Here is a 23,185-nt window from a genome sequence, read left to right as displayed (position 1 = left end):
CATTCCCTTTAGCTCGGTAACGTTTAATCAGTGATTTTTGAACCGTGAACGCGAATCTTAGATATGGATCCATAGGGTTTGACATCTCCACTCGGGCTATTCATGCTAGCAGTCAACGAGTATTTAATACTTCGTAAACATACGCACTTGCCAAGTGTACTTTCAGGGGGTGATATATTATTAAACGTTAAGTTAGTTACCGAGTGCCCACGGTTGAGCATATACTTAAACATACTGATTTGGATTACGGTTTTGAAACGCTCTTTGTAGCACTGAAATCTCGTGGCCTATTTACATTACTGTTATACTTAAACTATAGCTCACCAATCTTTGTGTTGACGTTTTTAAGCATGTTTTTATCAGGTGGTTAAGGTTGCTTCCGCTGTTGTACTAGTCTTGCTGTAGACAACCCGCTGCTTTAGAGATGTCCTGCATGAACGTTTACTTTTGCATTCAAACTTTATTACATTTGAAACATGATTTGTAACGACCATTGGGGTCACGTACAATTACTAATTGCTTCCGTTCATTGAAGCATACTTTTGTTGTAAAACATTCGATGTTGGTTAAAACATCACTTCTGTTATGAATGCAAACTCTTTTTGAAAACTCATATAGTACTTAACCTTGTAATGATCCTGTCGTTGATGGTCCGTACATGATGATTTAGTACGGGGCATCACAAAGTTGACCGGTGATTCACGAACGTTAAAACTAGTAAAAACTATATGATGACATATATATGGTTATATATATAGTTAACATGATATTATGATAACTAAACATATCATTAAGTATATTAACAATGAACTACATATGTAAAAACAAGACTACTAACTTAATGATTTTGAAACGAGACATATATGTAACGATTATCGTTGTAACGACATTTAATGTATATATATCATATTAAGAGATATTCGTACATCATAATATCATGATAATATAATAATTTAAAATCTCATTTGATATTATAAACATTGGGTTAACAACATTTAACAAGATCGTTAACCTAAAGGTTTCAAAACAACACTTACATGTAACGACTAACAATGACTTAACGACTCAGTTAAAATGTATATACATGTAGTGTTTTAATATGTATTCATACACTTTTGAAAGACTTCAAGACACTTATCAAAATACTTCTACTTAACAAAAATGCTTACAATTACATCCTCGTTCAGTTTCATCAACAATTCTACTCGTATGCACCCGTATTCGTACTCGTACAATACACAGATTTTAGATGTATGTACTATTGGTATATACACTCCAATGATCAGCTCTTAGCAGCCCATGTGAGTCATCTAACACATGTGGGAACCATCATTTGGCAACTAGCATGAAATATCTCATAAAATTACAAAAATATGAGTAATCATTCATGACTTATTTACATGAAAATAAAATTACATATCCTTTATATCTAATCCATACACCAACGACCAAAAACACCTAGAAACACTTTCATTCTTCAATTTTCTTCATCTAATTTATCTCTCTCAAGTTCTATCTTCATGTTCTAAGTGTTCTTCATAAATTCTACAAGTTCTAGTTTCATAAAATCAAGAATACTTACAAGTTTGCTAGCTTACTTCCAATCTTGTAGAGTGATCATCCAACCTCAAGAAATCTTTCTTATTTATAGTAAGATATCTTTCTAATATAAGGTAATACTCATATTCAAACTTTGATTCAATTTCTATAACTATAACAATCTTATTTCGAGTGGAAATCTTACTTGAACTTGTTTTCGTGTCATGATTCTACTTCAAGAAATTTCAAGCCATCCAAGATCCTTTGAAGCTAGATCCATTTGTCTCTTTTCCAGTAGGTTTATCCACAAAACTTGAGGTAGTAATGATGTTCATAACATCATTCGATTCATACATATAAAGCTATCTTATTCGAAGGTTTAAACTTGAAATCACTAGAACATAGTTTAGTTAATTCTAAACTTGTTCGCAAACAAAAGTTAATCCTTCTAACTTGACTTTTAAAATCAACTAAACACATGTTCTATATCTATATGATATGCTAACTTAATGATTTAAAACCTGGAAACACGAAAAACACCGTTAAAATGGACATACGCCGTCGTAGTAACACCGCGGGCTGTTTTGGGTTTGATAATTAAAAACTATGATAAACTTTGATTTAAAAGTTATTCTTCTGGGAAAATGATTTTTCTTATGAACACGAAACTATATCCAAAAATCATGGTCAAACTCAAAGTGGAAGTATGTTTTTCAAAATGGTCATCAAGACGTCGTTCTTTCGAATGAAATGACTACCTCTTACAAAAATGACTTGTAACTTATATTTCTGACTATAAAACTATACTTTTTCTGTTTAGATTCATAAAATAAAGTTCAATATGAAACCATAGCAATTTGATTCACTCAAAACGGATTTAAAATGAAGAAGTTATGGGTAAAACAAGATTGGATATTTTTTATTTTTGTAGCTACGGGAAATATTAACAATTCTATACAAATCATATCCTAGCTAACTTATATTGTATTATACATGTATTCTAATATATTATGTAATCTTGGGATACCATACACACGTATGCACATGTTTTGACATATCATATCGACCCATGTACATATATTATTTGGAACAACCATAGACACTCTATATGCAGTAATGTTGGAGTTAGCTATACAGGGTTGAGGTTGATTCCAAAAATATATATACTTTGAGTTATGATCTAGCCTGAGACGTGTATACACTGGGTCGTGGATTGATTCAAGATAATATATATCGATTTATTTTTGTACATCTAACTGTGGACAACTAGTTATAGGTTACTAACGAGGACATCTGACTTAATAAACTTAAAACATCAAAATGTATTAAAAGTGTTGTAAATATATTTTGAACATACTTTGATATATATGTACATATTTGTTATAGGTTCGTGAATTGACCAGTGGCCAAGTCTTACTTCCCGACGAAGTAAAAATCTGTGAAAGTGAGTTATAGTCCCACTTTTAAAATCTAATATTTTTGGGATGAGAATACATGCAGGTTTTATAAATGATTTACAAAATAGACACAAGTACGTGAAACTACATTCTATGGTTGAATTATCAAAATCGAATATGCCCCTTTTTATATATGCATCTTGTTAATGTCGGTTACCAGGTGTTCACCATATGAATGATTTTTATCTCTATGTATGGGATGTATATTGAAATATGAAATCTTGTGGTCTATTGTTACGATTTGATATATATAGGTTAAACCTATAACTCACCAACATTTTTGTTGACGTTTTAAGCATGTTTATTCTCAGGTGATTATTAAGAGCTTCCGCTATCGTATACTTAAATAAGGACAAGATTTGGAGTCCATGCTTGTATGATATTGTGTAAAAACTGCATTCAAGAAACTTATTTCGTTGTAACATATTTGTATTGTAAACCATTATGTAATAGTCGTGTGTAAACATGATATTTTAGATTATCATTATTTGATAATCTACGTAAAGCTTTTTAAACCTTTATTGATGAAATAAAGGTTATGGTTTGTTTTAAAATGAATGCAGTCTTTGAAAAATGTCTCATATAGAGGTCAAAACCTCGCAACGAAATCAATTAATATGGAACGTTTTTTAATCAATAAGAACGGGACATTTCAGTAGATGCGGAGGCATGGAAAAGAGAGAAGTAGTAGAGTGGGATACTGTTTAGGATGGACTTGATTAATGTTTATCGAACATCAAAAGAGATTGACTTAGCCTTCCAGTCTGAAAGCCTTTTGTCAAATTTTTTGACAATTGGATTCCATGAGGAGGCGTTGGAAGTGGGAATACAGATGGGTAGCCTGTTGAGTCCCCAATATAATTAAGGATTTAATTATGACAAAACTGTAATTTATTTGCACTAAAATGTTATGTGCAGCCAGCACAAGTTTGTTTATGTATAGACAGCAAATATTGTTGTGTCAAGTGTTCAGTATGCTGCATAGTCTACAAGCACAAGGTAGAGGGTATTCTTCGAATCAGCACAGGATGAGTACCCAGTAATTCAAGAATATCAAGTGACTCAGCATAAGAAGAACCAGTAACCCTGGTAAGCAGCATACAACGCATGACAGCCATGCTCCATTTCAAGCATGGTGGTTTCCTAAGTGGTCTACATCAATTGTACTATTCAACAGAAGTCAAAGACAAAGTTGAACAGGAAAGGACACGCGTTGGCGGCTGACAAGTGACCTTACAAGACCATGTGGGAATGCAGAAGTTTAACGCATGTGCAGACATGTGCTATACTTTGTCAATGCCTAGGGAATACAACATTCTATTTGTTTAAATGAATAGTGGTGCCAAACCAAATTGGGGTGTTCCTGCAAATAGTTACCAAAGAGGAAAGAGGAGAGCACGCTCTCTGATGCAGTTGTCTCCACAAGTACAGACATCCTATGTACCAGTGGACAATAGAACCATTACACGGTTAATAGGACTACTATAAATTGTTGTATCCACTATTGTAACAACTAGTGGTGTGGGTTTTATTATTTAGAGTCCAAAACGTGTAATAGCTTTAAGTTTATCCTCATAGCTATACTTAGGTAAATCTGTATCAACCAACTATCATTCCGCCAAGGATAGTTGTAATTCTTTGTGATTTAATCAATAAAGAATAACAGTTGAAAAATTACCTTTGACTCTATTTAAATTACATGTTTGAATACTAAACTGTGTTTAATCGGTTAGTTAATTAAAAGAAATTGTATTCACCCCCCCCCCCCCCTCTACAATACTCCTGTTGTTAATCAAGGGACCAACATAGCCCAACGTATGTGATCGGAGAGGTGTCGACCGAACAATTGATGTAATTAGCCATTTGATCAATTTCTGGTTTAGGTATTTCGATTCCGTATAATTTTCTCTTTTTTTTTAAATTCACTTTTAGACCTGAACGTTTTTCAAAACATTTGAGAAGTTTGGAGATTGTTTAGCATTTCTTTTGCTCCATTCACCAAAATAGATTGTATCGTCATCGTATTGTAAGTGAGTTGTGCATACACTGTCTTGTCCAATCCTTAGGCCGTGGAGATGACCATTGGAAAGGGCACATTTATTCAATATGTTAAGACCTTCGCCCACGATGATGAAGAGAAATGAGGAGATTGAGTCATCTTGTCTTATACCTCTTTCAGGAATGAATTCTTGGGTGGGAGAACTGTTAACGAGGACAGAGATGGAAGAAGACATGAGACATGCGCGTATAAAGCTGACCCATTTGTCTCCGAATCTCATACTACGCATGGTGTTAAAAAGAAAGTCCCATTCGATACAGTCTAAAGCTTTTTCGATGCCTAATTTGAAGATTAAACCTTTTTGTTTTTTTACGTTTTAATTCGCCTATGATTTGGTTAGCAATAAGGACGCTGTCAAGTATGTTTCTACCTTTTAGGAATACCGTTTGTTCATAGCCAATTACTTTGGGGATAACTTTTGATAAACGGTTGGATAAGATTTTGGTGAGTATTTTATAATAACTACCAATGAGGCAAATGGGACGATATTTGTTGAAACCGATGGGATTAGGTTTTTTGAGAATGAGAGAAAAGAAAGAAGCATTACATCCTTTAGAGATTTCGGAGTTTGTCCAGAACCAATCGAGAGCTTTAATGAGATACGTCTTAATTAGATCCCGACATTTTTGAAGAATTTCATGTTGAAGCCATCAGGACCTGGGGCCTTTGAGTTTTCGCAACCGTTTAGAGCATCCCAAATTTCCTTTTCGGAGAATTGGGATTCGAGAAGAATGTTATCGGATTGAGAATTTATTTAAGATGTGGAGCGTTGTCAAAGGAATAGACGTTATTTAGATTTTTGGATTTAAAAATAGTGTTGAAATATGAGAAGGCCTCTTGTTTAATTATGATGGGGTCTTCGGACCACGTGTCATTTATTAATACCCCGCAAATATTATTCTTGCTTGCGTGTCTTTTGATATAATTGTGGAAGTATTTAGAATTTTCATCTCCTTCAAGGGCCCATTTTATTCTGGATTTTTTGTTTAAGCATTTTTGTTTTCTTTTTTTCTTTCACATTTTTTCTTTGATCCATTTATTTTTTTCAGACTCGGGTAGTGTACGGGTTTCTATTACAAATTTACAACAACAACAACAACAAAACCCAATACCACATGAGTGGTGTATGGGGGAGGTGAGATGTTGACAATCCTTCCCCTATCCGAGAAATAAAGACAAGTCATTTCTCCACCCAGAGTGAAACACTCTCAAGAGTAGAGAAAGTCATCCCTCTCTTTATTCGACGGATAAAAAGATTGCTTCCGAGAGGACCTCCGGCCTTTAAGTAGGAAAAAGTTTTTTTTTTAAATAAATTAAAAATACAGGATAAAAATAATAATAGACGCCGTGAAAATGGTAGAATCAAAATTTTCATGAGTTTTAAATCCTGCCTGGAATTTAATTTAGGATCTAAGAGTCAGACAAGTAACAACTTGACGGGTTTCTATTAGTTCTTCCCATTTATTTGCGGCGTTTAGATGATTTGAAATTTGAGTGTCAAGGTTGTCAAGTTGTGAACTATATCTTTTAATTCCATTTTAACATATTTAGTTTGTTACGGAATATACAATCAGGTCGATTACCGTTGACGGGAGTTATCCATGCTATTTTTATTATGTTATCTACATCTTTTAGGTATTAAAAACTCATATGGGTTTGGGGCCAAAATCTGTTGATGTGTTCTTTAGAATTATTGGGCAATGATCAAATAGATCTCGATCTAAAGTTTTAAAAGTTATTTTAGGCCAGATTTTTAAGATTTCGTCTGTTATCAGAAAACGGTTAAGTTGAACATGCGCCTATTTTGGCAAAAGCTTCCACAATGAGGCCCTCAACTTCTAACGTGACGAGTATCACTAAGCTATTATGTATAATGTATAATTACTAAATTGTGATATGTTGACCGTTAAGTGTAAATCTGGTTTATTTCTAACCGTTGTAAATATTGTTTTATCATTCGAGTTTAATAATACATAATTTAAAATTTAATTTAAATTGCATTCCTTAGCAATAAATAGAATAAACTCGAGTTGCGATATTGTATTGTAATAGCAATTTGCCGTTAAATATCCAGTCTAAAAAACATTGCACTTGTGTGAGCTACAAAAGTAAATATTTATATAACTAGACCATCAACATAAGTCAGGATTTTCAACACCGCAGGCATCAATATAATAGCCCATATTGTGTGCACTTTTATACCAACATAGGCAGCCCTTATGGTCTTCAAGCTCTTCGCAACATTTTAGAGATGGCATTGTCGGAGGAGGTAAAACTGGAAAACAATCCTCAATAACAGAAGTGTTGCACGTCTCTGATAATGCAAGTTGTACTTCACTTGCAAACATTGTCACTAGAACCACGGTAACAATCAAAATAATGTGGAACTTCATTTTAAATTTGAATGTTAATTTACTTTAAAACTGAGTTGTTATTGCAAGTGAAAATGTGTTGTATTTATACATGATATGAAACCAAACTGAATATAAATATTTATTCGTTTTAATTAGGTAAATAAATAGTGAGATATTAATATTCTCAATAAATGTATTTACGTTTTATATGGTTGTTGTATGTATATAAAATATTTATTACTCCGTACTACATTAATTTAGTAATTAGTATATAACTAGTTTACGAACCCTCGCTTCGCGCCGGGAGTTCGGTTTTAAATGTATTTTATTGCGTTTAGTTTGTAAAATTATATCGTGGCTAACGATGATGTCGTTGAAGCGCAACTCGAGTCGAACTAAAAGGTATAATGCATGAAATCTCCGCTTTTCGCTATGAAATTGTCGACTTTTAAAAATTTAATGCAAAATCAACGTGTATGAAAAGTACCTCAAATATTTAGCGTTTTTTAAAAAGCGTTCCTTTTGCGTATAGTTAGTGACATTGTGTTTCTAAAATTATTTCGAGTTTAACGATGGTGCCAGAAAAATTTAACTCGTTGCGAGCGAGAAGATACGACCCGTTAAATATTTGGGTGGAGTTTATTTAAGATTTTTTTATGAAAATAGATGTTTGACACTTTACCCCGTGTGTGGGGGGTCGATTTTAATTTTTGGGAAAGGTTGTTTTTGGAAAATTTTAAAAAGGTGGGAAAAGGGGGAGGTGAAAGGACGAAAATGCCCCTGATACTATTCATAAGTTTTGTCTAATAGTTAATATGTTAATATAATTTATAATTTAATATTAAATATATGTCATATTATTATTATAATATAAATATATTATCATAGCGTGAAAAATATACGTCTAATATGCTTTTATGTCTTAATTTTTTTAAAGAACGCCAAACTCACGCACCCTACATAATTTTACAGGACTAATGTTTGAATATGACTCGAACTTATGACCTCAAGGTCAATTTCATATATATTTAATTAATTATATAAACAAACTTATATAATCCCTATAAACTTAACTCTCTTATTTAAATCCGAAGCAAAAAAGTGAAGGTTTGACCAATCAGTAACCAGTAATATTCAATCGCCGAAACACATCGGTTCTGGGTTGCAGAAACAGGTTTTCCAATTTCACTCATCGATACAGTCGATCTTGGTAAATACGCCGTTAATAACTGAAAGATAAATCGATTCATCATTATCATCACCGCTAGCGGATTTAATTAACTTATCATCCACTATAAGTGATTGTAGAGAAAGTGATGAAATTATAGGAGATGTTGCAGATGGCGAATGTGAAATGGATGGTGAAATGGATGCCGGAATCGAGAGTTCGAGTGAAGTTGAAGTATAAAGGAATGTTGTAATGGATAAGTTGAATTTTGTTTGTGTTGGTGGTTTTGTTGATGTTGGTTTTTGCCATTAGAAAATATGAGTTTTTCGGTAGGGACATGTGTTGGTTGTATTCATATCCATTAAGTTTTTCATAAAACAGAATTGATGCCTGTAACTGAATGAGAGAAATCTGGGATTCGGTTTTTTAAGTCCTTACGGCTGTCGTTAACAGACATGAAGTTGTCGTACAATCCATTAACTTTCATCATGAAAATGACATGTAACCATCGTGTACGATTATTTACTGCACTCAAGACAACCATTGTTTACTGCATAATAACGACAGCTCTAAGGGTCACGTTAGCAAAATCCTTATCATTATTATTAATTAATTAAATTCAATTGTATGATGTGTTAAGAGTACCAAAATACCCTTGTACTTTTTAGTTCTCGCAGTACATTTTTATGGTTCTTGTTTAAACTTTTGTCTATATGTGATATGCTAATGTGTGCTGATGTGTCACCTTCAGATTTAAACTTAACTATTATGACTTCGATGCAATTTTTGTAATTGATTTGATTTAATTATAAAGACTTGGTAAATCAAATGAGGAAATCTATACTTCTATACTATATATAATAACAAAGATGAAAATAGATCATCTTAAATAACAACAACTAATCCTAGCCCTCCATTAACTTAATCCTAAATAATCTCAACCACTCATTTTCAAAAAACTTCCTAATGACATCATAATCATTACCTTAAATTGTTTGATTACCAAAACACACTTCTAAACAATATATTTAATTTAGGAATAGATGTAAATTTGTAGTAATTGATTTACGGTGTTTAATTTGAGCAAATTAAAATTAATTCAAATTCAAAATTCAAAAGTAATTCAAAATTTAAAAGTCCTTAATCACATTAATTCAAATTCAAAATATATTAATACTTGCTAAATAAGGTACTTAACTTTTTCCTTTAATTAAATTGCAATTCAATTTATTTAATGTATACTCCGTAATTCTTTGCTAATTAAGGTATTTTACAAGAAACCATTATATTATATACATTGAAATCGTCACCTACAATCACACTCCTACAATCGCAATCATATCCTGCAGTCGTCTCCTCCCAAACATCGCAACTTCAAATCACTCATCTTCAATTGTTTTCCGGCAAACGTTTGCCAGCAGCATACATGCACTAACATCTTGTGTCCAATCATGTTCAATTGCAAACAACAGGTGGTTTTTACTTAATTTTTGTTTCAATTTTAAGGTTTTTAATATTTAATTGCTTCATACATATTCTTGAAAATTATCTATTGTATTGCATGTCATCTCTGATTCATAATTCAAATAGATTTGTACTTTATTCATTTTTTAGGGTTTATTAATTTTCGTTTCCCTTAATACACTGCATGTATTTAGTATTGTCGATTAATAGATATAAAATTTCGGACTCTTGGAATATTGTATCACATAGATTTCAAACACTTTTCAGAATTAAGGGTTTCGGTTTTTTTTTTTTTTTTTTTTTTTTTTGTTCTTAAACGAATGAATCAAATGATGTATTTGTATCACATAATCTACATTATGTATTTTTTTATAATTTTTAAAACACTACATACATTTATTAAGAACTTAATTAACTGAAAGAATTAAGTAGGGATCTTGACTTTTTCTTTTTATTAAATCACAATTGAATTACATTAATGTGTATTGCTAGACTATTTTAGGAATGAAAAAAAAAATTTCTTGTGTTAGTAAATACAAATACAAATTCAAAATCACAATTACTACCTTTCCTTAAAATACGAATTTGAAAAATCAATGTTATTAAATATCAATCAAATTAATCAATCTTATGTGTATAATTAATGTGTAATTCAAAATCCAAATTCAAATTAACGAATTTATATTTCAAATAATTAGCGGAAAATACTTTAATAATATTAATGCAATTTATATAATTAATGTGTAACTCAAACTAATTACCTATAATTAAGCCATTTCAAAAATAAACCAATCAACATTGATGATGGTGATAATATCAATTAGCCCATATTTTTTTGCTGAATAAGTCATATGTGTTGGCTATTTAAAGTGATGTCATTTCACAGTTCTATTCTAATGGCGATGATCACCACCGATTTCTAAAGGTGATGTAACATCATGTCGTAGGTTATTTGTAACAGTATGCGTTTGTATAATTTTATTTTTATTTTGTGTTGTATTTTATTTTATTGAGCGTCGCTCTGACATCTTTTTGGTTGAACTTTCTTGCAGGTTATGTCTTCATATGGATACGACATAGTTCATAATCGTTGATATAGAACCGTATGATCATGTAGTTGGTATTGTGACCCCAGTCTTGCTAATAGAGTCTGTTTTATGTCTTATACTAAAACTATATATTATTATCTGCTTATTGAATATAACTCAAATCGTTTCAAGAAAGTTATTGTTAATAAAATTCATTATTTGAAGAGACTAAGAGCTGAAAAGAAGAAGCCATTAGTGCAATTACTTCTTATAGGATACCGGGTTTTAATATAGGATACGGGTTTTGATATAACCATTGTTGTTATAGTTGCAGATTAGAGTAATACTTGCAGGTGCTATCGTGTTTGATAATTACGTAAACAATCAAATGTATGTAACATTACTTTAACACTGATTTTACTTTAGTTTAAGTAATTGGTTATGAGTATGTGTTTCGTAACTGTTTCTAGATAAATTTAAAGTATAGTTCATATTATCATTGGGTGTTTAATTTAATCTTAAAACCTTATCTTTATATCTTAAAACATAAGTACATAAGTAATTGGCTGTAACCTTTATACGTAACTATTATGCAACTTAAGATGATTGCATTAAGCATCAGTTTGAGCTAACCTTTCTTATGATTGGTTTTATGTGTATGTAGTTTGAGGCATTATGATTTTAAAGGCGCACATTCATTTTTTTCACAATTTTGAGTAATCGTCTTAAACATTAACTTCCATGGCTTCATTTCTATTACTTTTCAGCCCGTATATTACACAGTAAAATCAGTATTTTAGCCCTTTTAAATCTTTTGACCTATAACCTATTACTTATAACATATAAACACAATTCTCTTCGTATTACCTATTATATCATCTTTGAAGTATATCTCTAATTGGTCCATTTATTAGTATATGGGTTGAGGTTGTCACCTCTTTCTCCATATAATTCCTCCATTAAGAGTCCTTTCTCCACAACACATGTGATATAAACGTTTAATAATGAAATAACTTTATAACACAATTCTACTGTGTTTTCAGTTCAGTGTCTATTAACTTTGGCATTTCATTGTAAAAAGTTGATTTTATTTTAAAAAAACAATCTTAATAGGGAAAGTGGATAAACACAAGATGAATTGAAGATAGTAGAAGAAGCTGAATTTGAACAATTTTAAACACATGACATTTGCCTATTCAAGGTAAAAAATTAAGAAGTGTTAGATAGTCTCGAGTGGTGTAGATTTGAAGCTTTTAACGAATGAAAGTGCATATTAAATTGATGGTTTTATGGTGAGATATTTGGGTAAATGACCCAAAGTTAGTGGGTTCTAACTGAGTGGGTCTAAATAGGTAATATAGTAGTTATGGTTATGAGTAGATAAGGGGATTGTTTCATGAAACAGATATACTCCATAGATAATTCTTATGTATATAAAATTCTAGCAAAATCTATGTGTTTAAGTACTTCAAATTTTGTTAAATTAAATTATCAAGTGATGTTATTCACGTTTACCTGATCAGTTTGTGATTTCAGTTTAGTAAATGGAATATGAATGTGTAGTATTTTTTATGTTTGTGTGATTATATTTTACTGCTTTAGGGAATTGCATAAATGATATAGTCTAGGTGGACTTTTATCAGATGGAATTGGCACAACTAATAATGTAAGTTGTTTACTTTTCATGATATGGTTGTATGTAACTGTGTATAGGTTTAATAATATTAAAATAATCCTTTACTTCTTTTATGAAGTTATGTTTCAAAATTAAATTGTTGCAATGTACAGAAGTTTTATGGAGTGTGCATTACTATTCAAAACGTTTGTGTATTTATATTTGATGATGCATTAATCAAATCATCTGTAAATCATAATTTATTCTTGATTAGTCCAATAAAAAAGCCCCACGAATTCGCGGGCATTAAGCTAGTTTGATTTAATTATTATAATGACGTGGTAAATCAATAACGGGAACATATGTTTTTTAATTTCCATAATGATTTTTTATTTAACTTAAAAATCATTTCAATTTGTTGACAAAGCCACTTATTAATCAGAATAAGGTTTGGAAAATCACCCAGTTTTGTACGTAAAAATCATTCCGATTTGTTAACTTAAAAATCTATTTTTCTCCGTTAAATCACACACGACAAATATTGTTTTGATTTTATTAATATTATATAATTATATATTTTTATTATTTTGATAATATTCTACTTGATGAATGTTTAAAATTTTAAATTATTTCTTATTTATAACTATTTAATTTATATTCATCATAATATTCAAAAATAATAGTAATATGTAGTTTCTATGATTTTTTTAACCTAAAGCATATACCATTCTTCATGAAGAATGTTATGATGGTGGAAGATATTTGAAGTTATTTACAAAAATGTCAACGCATCAAAAGTTGAGTAATATATTTACACAAATTACACTGCTATATTTTTTGATTAATAAATAATAATTTAAGAAAATAACGATCTTGCCCTTCCCTTATATTTTTATTAAATGATTAATATTGTGGCAACAATTCACTCTTTCCATCCCTAAAAAAATCCACTATCCCTTTAACACTCCTGAACGTTCTTATTTTAAAATAATACTAGTTAAAGATGAATTCGCGGGATTTTTTAAAGAAATTTCGTATAGTAAGCATACATTGGCCTTTTATATTAGTACATTACCCAACCTACTCATATTTATATTGACACCTCCACAAGCAAATAGGTTCTTAACCCGTAGCGTAAAATTACATTTGGGTTCCCCGCATTTAACGCTTTAAAGAAAACACGGCGTAACTTACGGTCTCCCCAATGTGATATACCCCACCTATCAAAGGAAAGCCTTTTATAAACTAAGGCATTTCTGGAAAGTCTTTCAAATGTTTGACAAGTTAATTTCTCCATAACTAAATGTGCTGATGAATTCTGACCGACTCTAGAAAAGATTTCCTCAATCATATCCTCTGGTAGGTCTTCTAAAATATTCGGTTGTCTACCCTTAACGTCCATTTTGTTTTTATACTGTAAAATAGACAAGGATTAGATTCATAAAAACAAACAATACAAGTAATTTTTACATAGAACATAAAAGTACAAGCACACTACAATACATTTATTACACAACATGCTCACACCCCTCTAATCTGAATCACTGGTTTCTTCTTCTTCGGACTTGGTTCTTTTTCCTAATCTTCTAGAGATATATGATGTTCCTCTAATACGATTCGTCGTTTTCCACATTGGTTTAGAAAAACCTGGTGGTTTAGAGGTTCCCGGGTTATTGTCACGATATTGAAAATACGGATGTTAACGGTACATATAAAGTTCATCGGGGTCGGAATCAGATTTCTCTATTTTGATGTCTTTTCCCTTATTATTTTCTTTTGCCTCATTAAATTGGGTCGGGGTAATTTCTATAACATCATCGGAATCCTCATCAGGATCCGATTCATTGGAAAATTGGTAATTTTCCCAATATTTTGCTTCCTTAGCGGAAACACCATTGACCATTATTAACTTTGGTCCATTGGTTGAGAATTTTCTTTTATTTGACCGGTTTTCTGTGGTTCCTACTATTCCCCCCTCCGGAACCTCTTCTTCTTTCGGTTCCTCTTCTTCTGGTTCCTCTTCTTCCGGTTCCTCTTCTTCCGGTTCCGTTTCCTCTTCTTCCGGTTCTTCGGGAACTTGTGAATCTTGCCAATATATATTCGACTCTTCGTTATTATTAGGTGAGTCAATGAGATTTGTGCTAGAGGTAGACATCTATCACACAATATCAAACATGTTAAGAAATTAATATATCACATAATATTTACATGTTAATAATATATAGTTTCCAACAAAAATGTTAAGCAATCATTTTTAAAGAAAACACGGTCGAAGTCCAGACTCACTAATGCATCTTAACAAACTCGATAAGACACACTAATGCAAATTTTCTGGTTCTCTAAAACCAACGCTCGGATACCAACTGAAATGTCCCGTTCATATTGATTATAAACGTTCCATATTGATTGATTTCGTTGCGAGGTTTTGACCTCTATATGAGACGTTTTTCAAAGACTGCATTCATTTTTAAAACAACCATAACCTTTATTTTATCAATAAAGGTTTCAAAAGCATTACGTAGATTATCAAATAATGATAATCTAAAATATACTGTTTACACACGACCATTACATAATGGTTTACAATAGAAATATATTACATCGACATATGTTTCTTGAATGCAGTTTTTACACAATATCATACAAAAATGGACTCCAAATCTTGTCCTTATTTTAGTATGCAACAGCGGAAGCTCTTAGTATTCACCTGAGAATAAACATGCTTTAAACGTCAACAAAAATGTTGGTGAGTTATAGGTTTAACCTATATATATCAAATCATAACAATAGACCACAAGATTTCATATTTCAGTATACATCCCATACATAGAGATAAAAATCATTCATATGGTGAACACCTGGTAACCGACATTAACAAGATGCATATATAAGAATATCCCCATCATTCCGGGACACCCTTCGGATATGATATAAATTTCGAAGTACTAAAGCATCCGGTACTTTGGATGGGGTTTGTTAGGCCCAATAGATCTATCTTTAGGATTCGCGTCAATTAGGGTGTCTGTTCCCTAATTCTTAGATTACCAGACTTAATAAAAAGGGGCACATTCGATTTCGATAATTCAACCATAGAATGTAGTTTCACGTACTTGTGTCTATTTTGTAAATCATTTATAAAACCTGCATGTATTCTCATCCCAAAAATATTAGATTTTAAAAGTGGCACTATAACTCACTTTCACAAATTTTTACTTCGTCGGGAAGTAAGACTTGGCCACTGGTCGATTCACGAACCTATACAAATCTGTACATATATATCAAAGTATGATCAAAATATAATTACAACCATTTTTATTATGTTTTAAAGATTTGAGTGTATTAAGTCAGCTGTCCTCGTTAGTAACCTACAACTAGTTGTTCACAGTTAGATGTACAGAAATAAATCGATATATATATTATCTTGAATCAATCCACGACCCAGTGTATACACGTCTCAGGCTAAATCACAACTCAAAGTATATATATTTTTGGAATCAACCTCAACCCTGTATAGCTAACTCTAACATTACTGCATATAGAGTGTCTATGGTTGTTCCAAATAATATATATACATGGGTCGATATGATATGTCAAAATATTTGCATACGTGTCTATGGTATCCCAAGATTACATAATATATTAGAATACATGTATAATATAATATAAGTTAGCTATGATTTGATTTTTATAGATTTGTTAAACATTTCCCGTAGCTAAAAAGATCAAAAATATCCGATCTTGTTTTACCCATAACTTCTTCGTTTTAAATCCGTTTTGAGTGAATCCAATTGCTATGGTTTCATATTAAACTTAAGTTTATGAATATATACAGAAAAAGTATAAGTTTATGTCGGAATTACAGGTTACAAGTCGCTTTTGTAAAGGTAGTCATTTCAGTCGAAAGAACGACGTCTAGATGACCATTTTGAAAAACATACTTCCACTTTGAGTTTAACCATGATTTTTGGATATAGTTTCATGTTCATAAGAAAAATCATTTTCCCAGAAGAACAACTTTTAAATCAAAATTTATCATAGTTTTTAATTAACTAACCCAAAACAGCCCGCGGTGTTACTACAACGGCGTATATCCGATTTTACGGTGTTTTTCGTGTTTTCCGGTTTTAAATCATTAAGTTAGCATATCATATAGATATAGAACATGTGTTTAGTTGATTTTAAAATTCAAGTTAGAAGGATTAACTTTTGTTTGCGAACAAGTTTAGAATTAACTAAACTATGTTCTAGTGATTTCAAGTTTAAACCTTCGAATAAGATAGCTTTATATGTATGAATCGAATGATGTTATGAACATCATTACTACCTCAAGTTTTCTGGATAAAACTACTGGAAATGAGAAAAATGGATCTAGCTTCAAAGGATCCTTGGATGACTTGAAAGTTCTTGAAGCAGAATCATGACACGAAAACAAGTTCAAGTAAGATTTCCACTCAAAATAAGATTGTTATAGTTATAGAAATTGAATCAAAGTTTGAATATGAGTATTACCTTGTATTAGAAAGATATCTTACTGTAAATAAGAAAGATTTCTTGAAGTTGGATGATCACTTTACAAGATTGGAAGTAAGCTAGCAAACTTGGAAGTATTCTTGATTTTATGAAACTAGAACTTATAGAATTTATGAAGAACACTTAGAACTTGAAGATAGAACTTGAGAGAGATCACTTAGATAAATAAAATTGAAGAATAAAAGTGTTTGTAGATATTTTTAGTCGTTGGTATATGGATTAGATATAAAGGATGTGTAATTTTGTTTACATGTAAATAAGTCATGAATGATTACTCATATTTTTGTAATTTTATGAGATATTTCATGCTAGTTGCCAAATGATGGTTCCCACATGTGTTAGGTGACTCACATGGGCTGCTAAGAGGTGATCATTAGAGTGTATATACCAATAGTACATACATCTAAAAGCTGTGTATTGTACGAGTACGAATACAGGTGCATACGAGTAGAATTGTTGATGAAACTGAACGAGGATGTAATTGTAAGCATTTTTGTTAAGTAGAAGTATTTTGATAAGTGTCTGGAAGTCTTTCAAAAGTATATGAATACATATTAAAACACTACATGTATATACATTTTAACTGAGTTGTTAAGTCATCGTTAGTCGTTACATGTAAATGTTGATTTGAAACCTTTAAGTTAACGATCTTGTTAAATGTTGTTAACCCAATCTTTATTATATCTAATGAGATGTTAAATTATTTTATTATCATGATATTATGATATATTAATATATCTTAATATGATATATATACATTTAAATGTCGTTACAACGATAATCGTTACATATGTCTCGTTTCGAAATCATTAAGTTAGTAGTCTTGTTTTTACATACGTAGTTCATTGTTAACACACTTAATGATATATTTAAATATCATTTTATCATGTTAAATAAAGTGTATCAATATCTTAATATGATACATATGTATTTAGTAGACGTTATCATAACGATAATCGTTATATATATCATTTCGAGTTTCTTAACTTAGTAATCTCATTTCTTATGTATATCACACATTGTTAATATACTTAGTGAGATACTTACTCATCATAATCTCATGTCAACCATATATATATATATATATATGTCTATATATACCACAACATGTAGTTTTTACAAATTTGTAACGTTCGTGAATCGCCGGTCAACATGGGTGATCAATTGTCTATATGAAACTTATTTCATTTAATCAAGTCTTAACAAGTTTGATTGCTTAACATGTTGGAAAAATTTAGTCATGTAAATATCAATCTCAATTAATATATATAAACATGGAAAAGTTCGGGTCACTACAATTGTCACATGTATTTACCCACATAAGCATCAAATATGATGAAATCTCATCAAATAAATGCAAGAAATAATCTTTTATAGTTTTTATTATCAACATTTCTAAAAATACCAATATGTCTAATATAATTAGTAAGAAACAAAGATGTATTTATATATAATTTCATTGGCTTGATAAAGGTTATATTCTACTGAACTTGGTCAAACCTTTATTCATGTTGTGCACTCTTCTTTAAGTAATTCTTCTTCCTCATCAAAGTCTTCAGCATTAACCCTACTCAATTATGTATGTGTATTATGCTTGAAATCATTGTTTTCACTTGGTTGATCTCATCCAAAATGCTTTTCACTTGATTTTTAACAGAAGTGTGGTCCAAACACATAAAAACATGTTGAAAAACATTGCAGTTTCAACATGCTAACATTACAAAGACTATCATATTGTTGTATCATATAGCCTGGTGAGACCAAGCTACCTCGCTTAAAAGTGACTTTTTCGAGAAAAAACTTCATAACGAACTCTGCTGAACCGGTAACAAACTGGAGCCACCTGAATGCCATTATACATGACCATTATATGAAACACCAAAAGGCATGTCACTGTTCATTTATCTTCTAAAGTTGTAAACATCGCCGAACTTGTAGCAAGCAGGAGCCACCTGAATGCCATTATCAAAATCACTAAATTTATTAAATATAGTTAAAATGCATAAAGCTACAACGAAATCCAGTTTTTAACAGTATACTTTGACTTTAGTAATTTGAAAAATCTTAAGACACTTACATTTTTAACTTTAGAAGCATAAGCAACCTTGCTGCCCTATATTGAACCCGCATAAAACACTACAAAATGCAAAGTTTCCTCCAACACACGACGAACCCTTAACAATAAAATGCAAAATGAAAGCGCATGTCAACTGGAGTATTGAAGTAAATTCGCTTAGATTTTTAATAGAATTGGTGAACAATTGTGTAGCAATTAACAAACGTTGTAATACGTTGTGGAAATAAAAATCACCTATTGAAAAGAACATGTAACCCCCTTAACTCAAAAAATAAACAAATGAACATCATTGCAGAATGAAGAGAAGTAATCTCTCATATTGAACATTGATTGCTAAAGAATTTAGATTATAGCTTGGGTTTATAGTTTAGGAAGGACAATTGGATACAGCTGAAAGAATAAAAACATTTACCTTCTGATTCTTTAAACTGAATCATCAGTGACCGTACCCCCAAAAAAACACCTGCTTTATATATATATATATATATATATATATATATATATATATATATATATATATATATATATATATATGTTTAAATGTGACGACCCAGAAATTTCCGACTAAATTTAAACTTTATCTTTATATTATTCTGACACGATAAGCAATGTTTGTTAAGTTAAATCTCAAGGATTTTAAACTATGTTTATACATTCATTTAAACCTCGACCAAATTCCAATGATTTACGAACCATTAAATGAACATATATGAATATGTATGTATATGTGTATATGTTATAAATTGAAAATGTCAACAAAGTATTTAAAAGTATAATGCTTTATATGAACGTATTTGTTTCAATATGATTATCGATGAAATTAAAAATATATATATTAAATGATTGAATTATCAGAAACATTGAATTATGATTACAAGTCTCTGTTGAGAGGTCCACTATGATTTGAGAAATCTATTCCTCTTAACGATATTCGGAATAATTTGTAAAGCTATTTATAAATAAAAATAAAAAGTGTCATTTACGAAAGTTAGACAAAAGCTAGTGGAGAATTGGTTTTCATAATATTCTATTAATCTATTTTCAAACGTACAAAAATGTTTTCAGTTTAAAAAGAACTTTATTATTAAAACGTATATAACTTTTATAAATATCTAGAATCACTTTTGACAACTCATTACTTAACCAGTATAATAAATATAACGATATTTATATTTTATTTCATTAAATATATATAACAATTTAAATTAATATTATATATATTTATACGCGTATTATACATACATAGTTTTTATACTTTTACTATACTTTAACTTTACCTTTACTTTACTTTTACTTTACTTTAACTTTAATAATTCACTTTAATAATTCATACTTTAATAATTCACTTTAATAATTCATACTTTAATAATTCACTTTAATAATTCATACTTTAATAATTCATACTTTAATAATTCACTTTAATAATTCATACTTTAATAATTCACTTTAATAATTCATACTTTAATAATTCACTTTAATAATTCATACTTTAATAATTCATTTTAATAATTCAAAAATCTATTATAAATAGAATTCAATAGGTTTCATTATTTCATAGAAACTTGAAAATATATTTCACTAAACTCTCTCAATCGATTTACATATATATATATATATATATATATTTGCTCTGTATTATTTCAAGATATTATTAGTATACATAAAATATTACGACGGAGTGATGTCCGAGTGATTTCAAAATAGTTTTTTGAATGATTCGAAGCTAAGGAAATTATGGGTTATAGCTATGGAGGTGATGGGTATGGTTCATGGGTATGCTCGTTAGGTCAATCTAGTGTTTATCATCTCCGTTGCGTCTACGTACTTTCCTGCAATATTGAATCTCAATATTGATACGTGAGCACTCATAACTTAACTTTTATATATCAATAGTGTATCCCTGACTAGTGCTCGAGTATATAGGATTATGCATGCTTGTACATTCGATATTGTCCTTAGATAGGTTTGTTGAATCCTGAATTAGATACATATGCTACTGAGATAGGGTATATGATATGCATATCATTGGAAAGCTAGCGAAAAATTAAAAACTTTTCATTTAGATATCGAATGGTTTCGATGAACGGATTTGAAGTTATAGTCAACTGAATTTTAGTATTATTATTAAAATGATTATTATTACTATCGTCGTTATTATTTTAATAGAAATATCATTGTTATTATAAAATATCATTATTACTATTATGTTAGTATTATCATTTTATCATAATAACATTTTTAGTAAATATAAATATTGTTATTTTTTTATAGAATAATAATAATTATTATTACAAAATAATACAACTTTTACTTATTATTATTATGATCAATATTATTTTATCAAATAAATAGGGGATACAAATATATTTTTCACCACGCGTAATATAATTACATTAATAATACTTACCACTATAGTTTTAAGATATTAAGTAAACTTTATAAATTTTACTACTTAAGATATATAAAAGTATATTTTATCATATATAAACGTTAATATAAATTTTTATTAATAAATGATTTTTATTATTATAAAATCTAATAAATATATTTAAATATATAAAATGACTATAGTTAAGTTATATAATAAACACGTATAAATTTTAGACGTCATTTTGGTTCAAGTTGACTTTTGTTGACTTTTGCATATTAGTCTCGAGCATTAGGATTGTGGTACACTATGACTTGACCAAAAATTGTTAGACAAATATTGACCAACATATAAATATATATAATTAATATAGGTTTGTGAATTCGAGGCCAACCTTGCACTTGTTAAATGACGTTATATGTATTTTTACTACGAAATACAGTATGGTGAGTTTCATTTGCTCCCTTTTATATATATTTTTGGGACTGAGAATACATGTGCTGTTTTTTATAAATGTTTTACGAAATAGGCACAAGTACTAAAACTAATTCTACGTGGGTTTAAACCAGAAATATACCCTTAGCTTGGTAACATTAAACTACTTGTCTATGTACGGTAGGCGCGAATCCTAAAGATAGATCTATTGGGCCTGACAAACCCCATCCTGACTATGGGATGCTTTAGTACTTCGAGGTTATTTTAAACACACCTGATCTGGTGTACTTCAGAGGGTAAAACATGAACGTTAAGGCTTGTTACCGGGTGCCTACAATTTATAGAATACTCTTATACACTTGCGAGTGTACATATATTTATAAACGAAAATCTTGTGGTCTATTAATATATTGAAATGATTGTTATGATAAACCTATGAACTCACCAACCTTTTGGTTGACACTTTAAAGCATGTTTATTCTCAGGTATTAAAGAAATCTTCCGCTGTGCATTAGCTCATTTTAAGGATATTACTTGGAGTCATTCATGGTGTATTTTGAAAGACGTTGCATTCGAGTCATTGAGTTCATCAAGATTATTATTATGTCAATTATAGTTGGATGTATTATGAAATGGTGTGCATGCCGTCAACTTTCGTTGTAAAGAAAGTTTGTCTTTTAAAAACGAATGCAATGTTTGTAAAATGTATCATATAGAGGTCAAAATACCTCGCGATGTAATCAACTATTGTGAATCGTTTATAATGTATATGAACGAGTCCTTTCAGTTGGTATCAGAGCGGTGGTCTTAGCGAACCAGGTCTGCATTAGTGTGTCTAACTGATAGTCGTTAGGATGCATTAATGAGCCTGGACTTCGACCGTGTCTGCATGTCAAAAGTTTTGCTTATCATTTTTGTCGGAAATTGCCTGCTTATCATTCTTAGTCTAGACACGTCTTACTGCATTGATTGCATGAATAGTGTATAGACAAAATTCATATCTTAGCGTATCTGCTAATCCATATCTTAGCGTATCTGTTACTTTAAACTTTGCCTGACATATCCAGTAATTTCCTCCGTAATCTACGAAA

The 23,185-nt window shown here is 30.4% G+C and overlaps 1 protein-coding gene across 1 annotated transcript; it reads right to left on the bottom strand.

The window, feature by feature from the left end:
* Window positions 1-4,924: 4,924 nt before the first annotated feature.
* On the bottom strand, window positions 4,925-5,284 carry LOC139864737 (uncharacterized mitochondrial protein AtMg01250-like). Its single transcript, XM_071853309.1, has one exon. The coding sequence runs from the start codon at window positions 5,282-5,284 to the stop codon at window positions 4,925-4,927; it is 360 nt and encodes a 119-aa protein (XP_071709410.1).
* Between the last annotated feature and the right edge of the window lie 17,901 nt (window positions 5,285-23,185).

This window comes from Rutidosis leptorrhynchoides, chromosome 8 (assembly GCF_046630445.1).
Source record: "Rutidosis leptorrhynchoides isolate AG116_Rl617_1_P2 chromosome 8, CSIRO_AGI_Rlap_v1, whole genome shotgun sequence".
Lineage (NCBI taxonomy): Eukaryota > Viridiplantae > Streptophyta > Magnoliopsida > Asterales > Asteraceae > Rutidosis > Rutidosis leptorrhynchoides.
This window is presented reverse-complemented; position numbering and strand designations above follow the sequence as displayed.

Bases quoted from the DNA above. Each gene is read 5' to 3' on its own strand.
- LOC139864737 (XM_071853309.1), bottom strand. From the start codon at position 5,284: ATGCGTAGTATGAGATTCGGAGACAAATGGGTCAGCTTTATACGCGCA.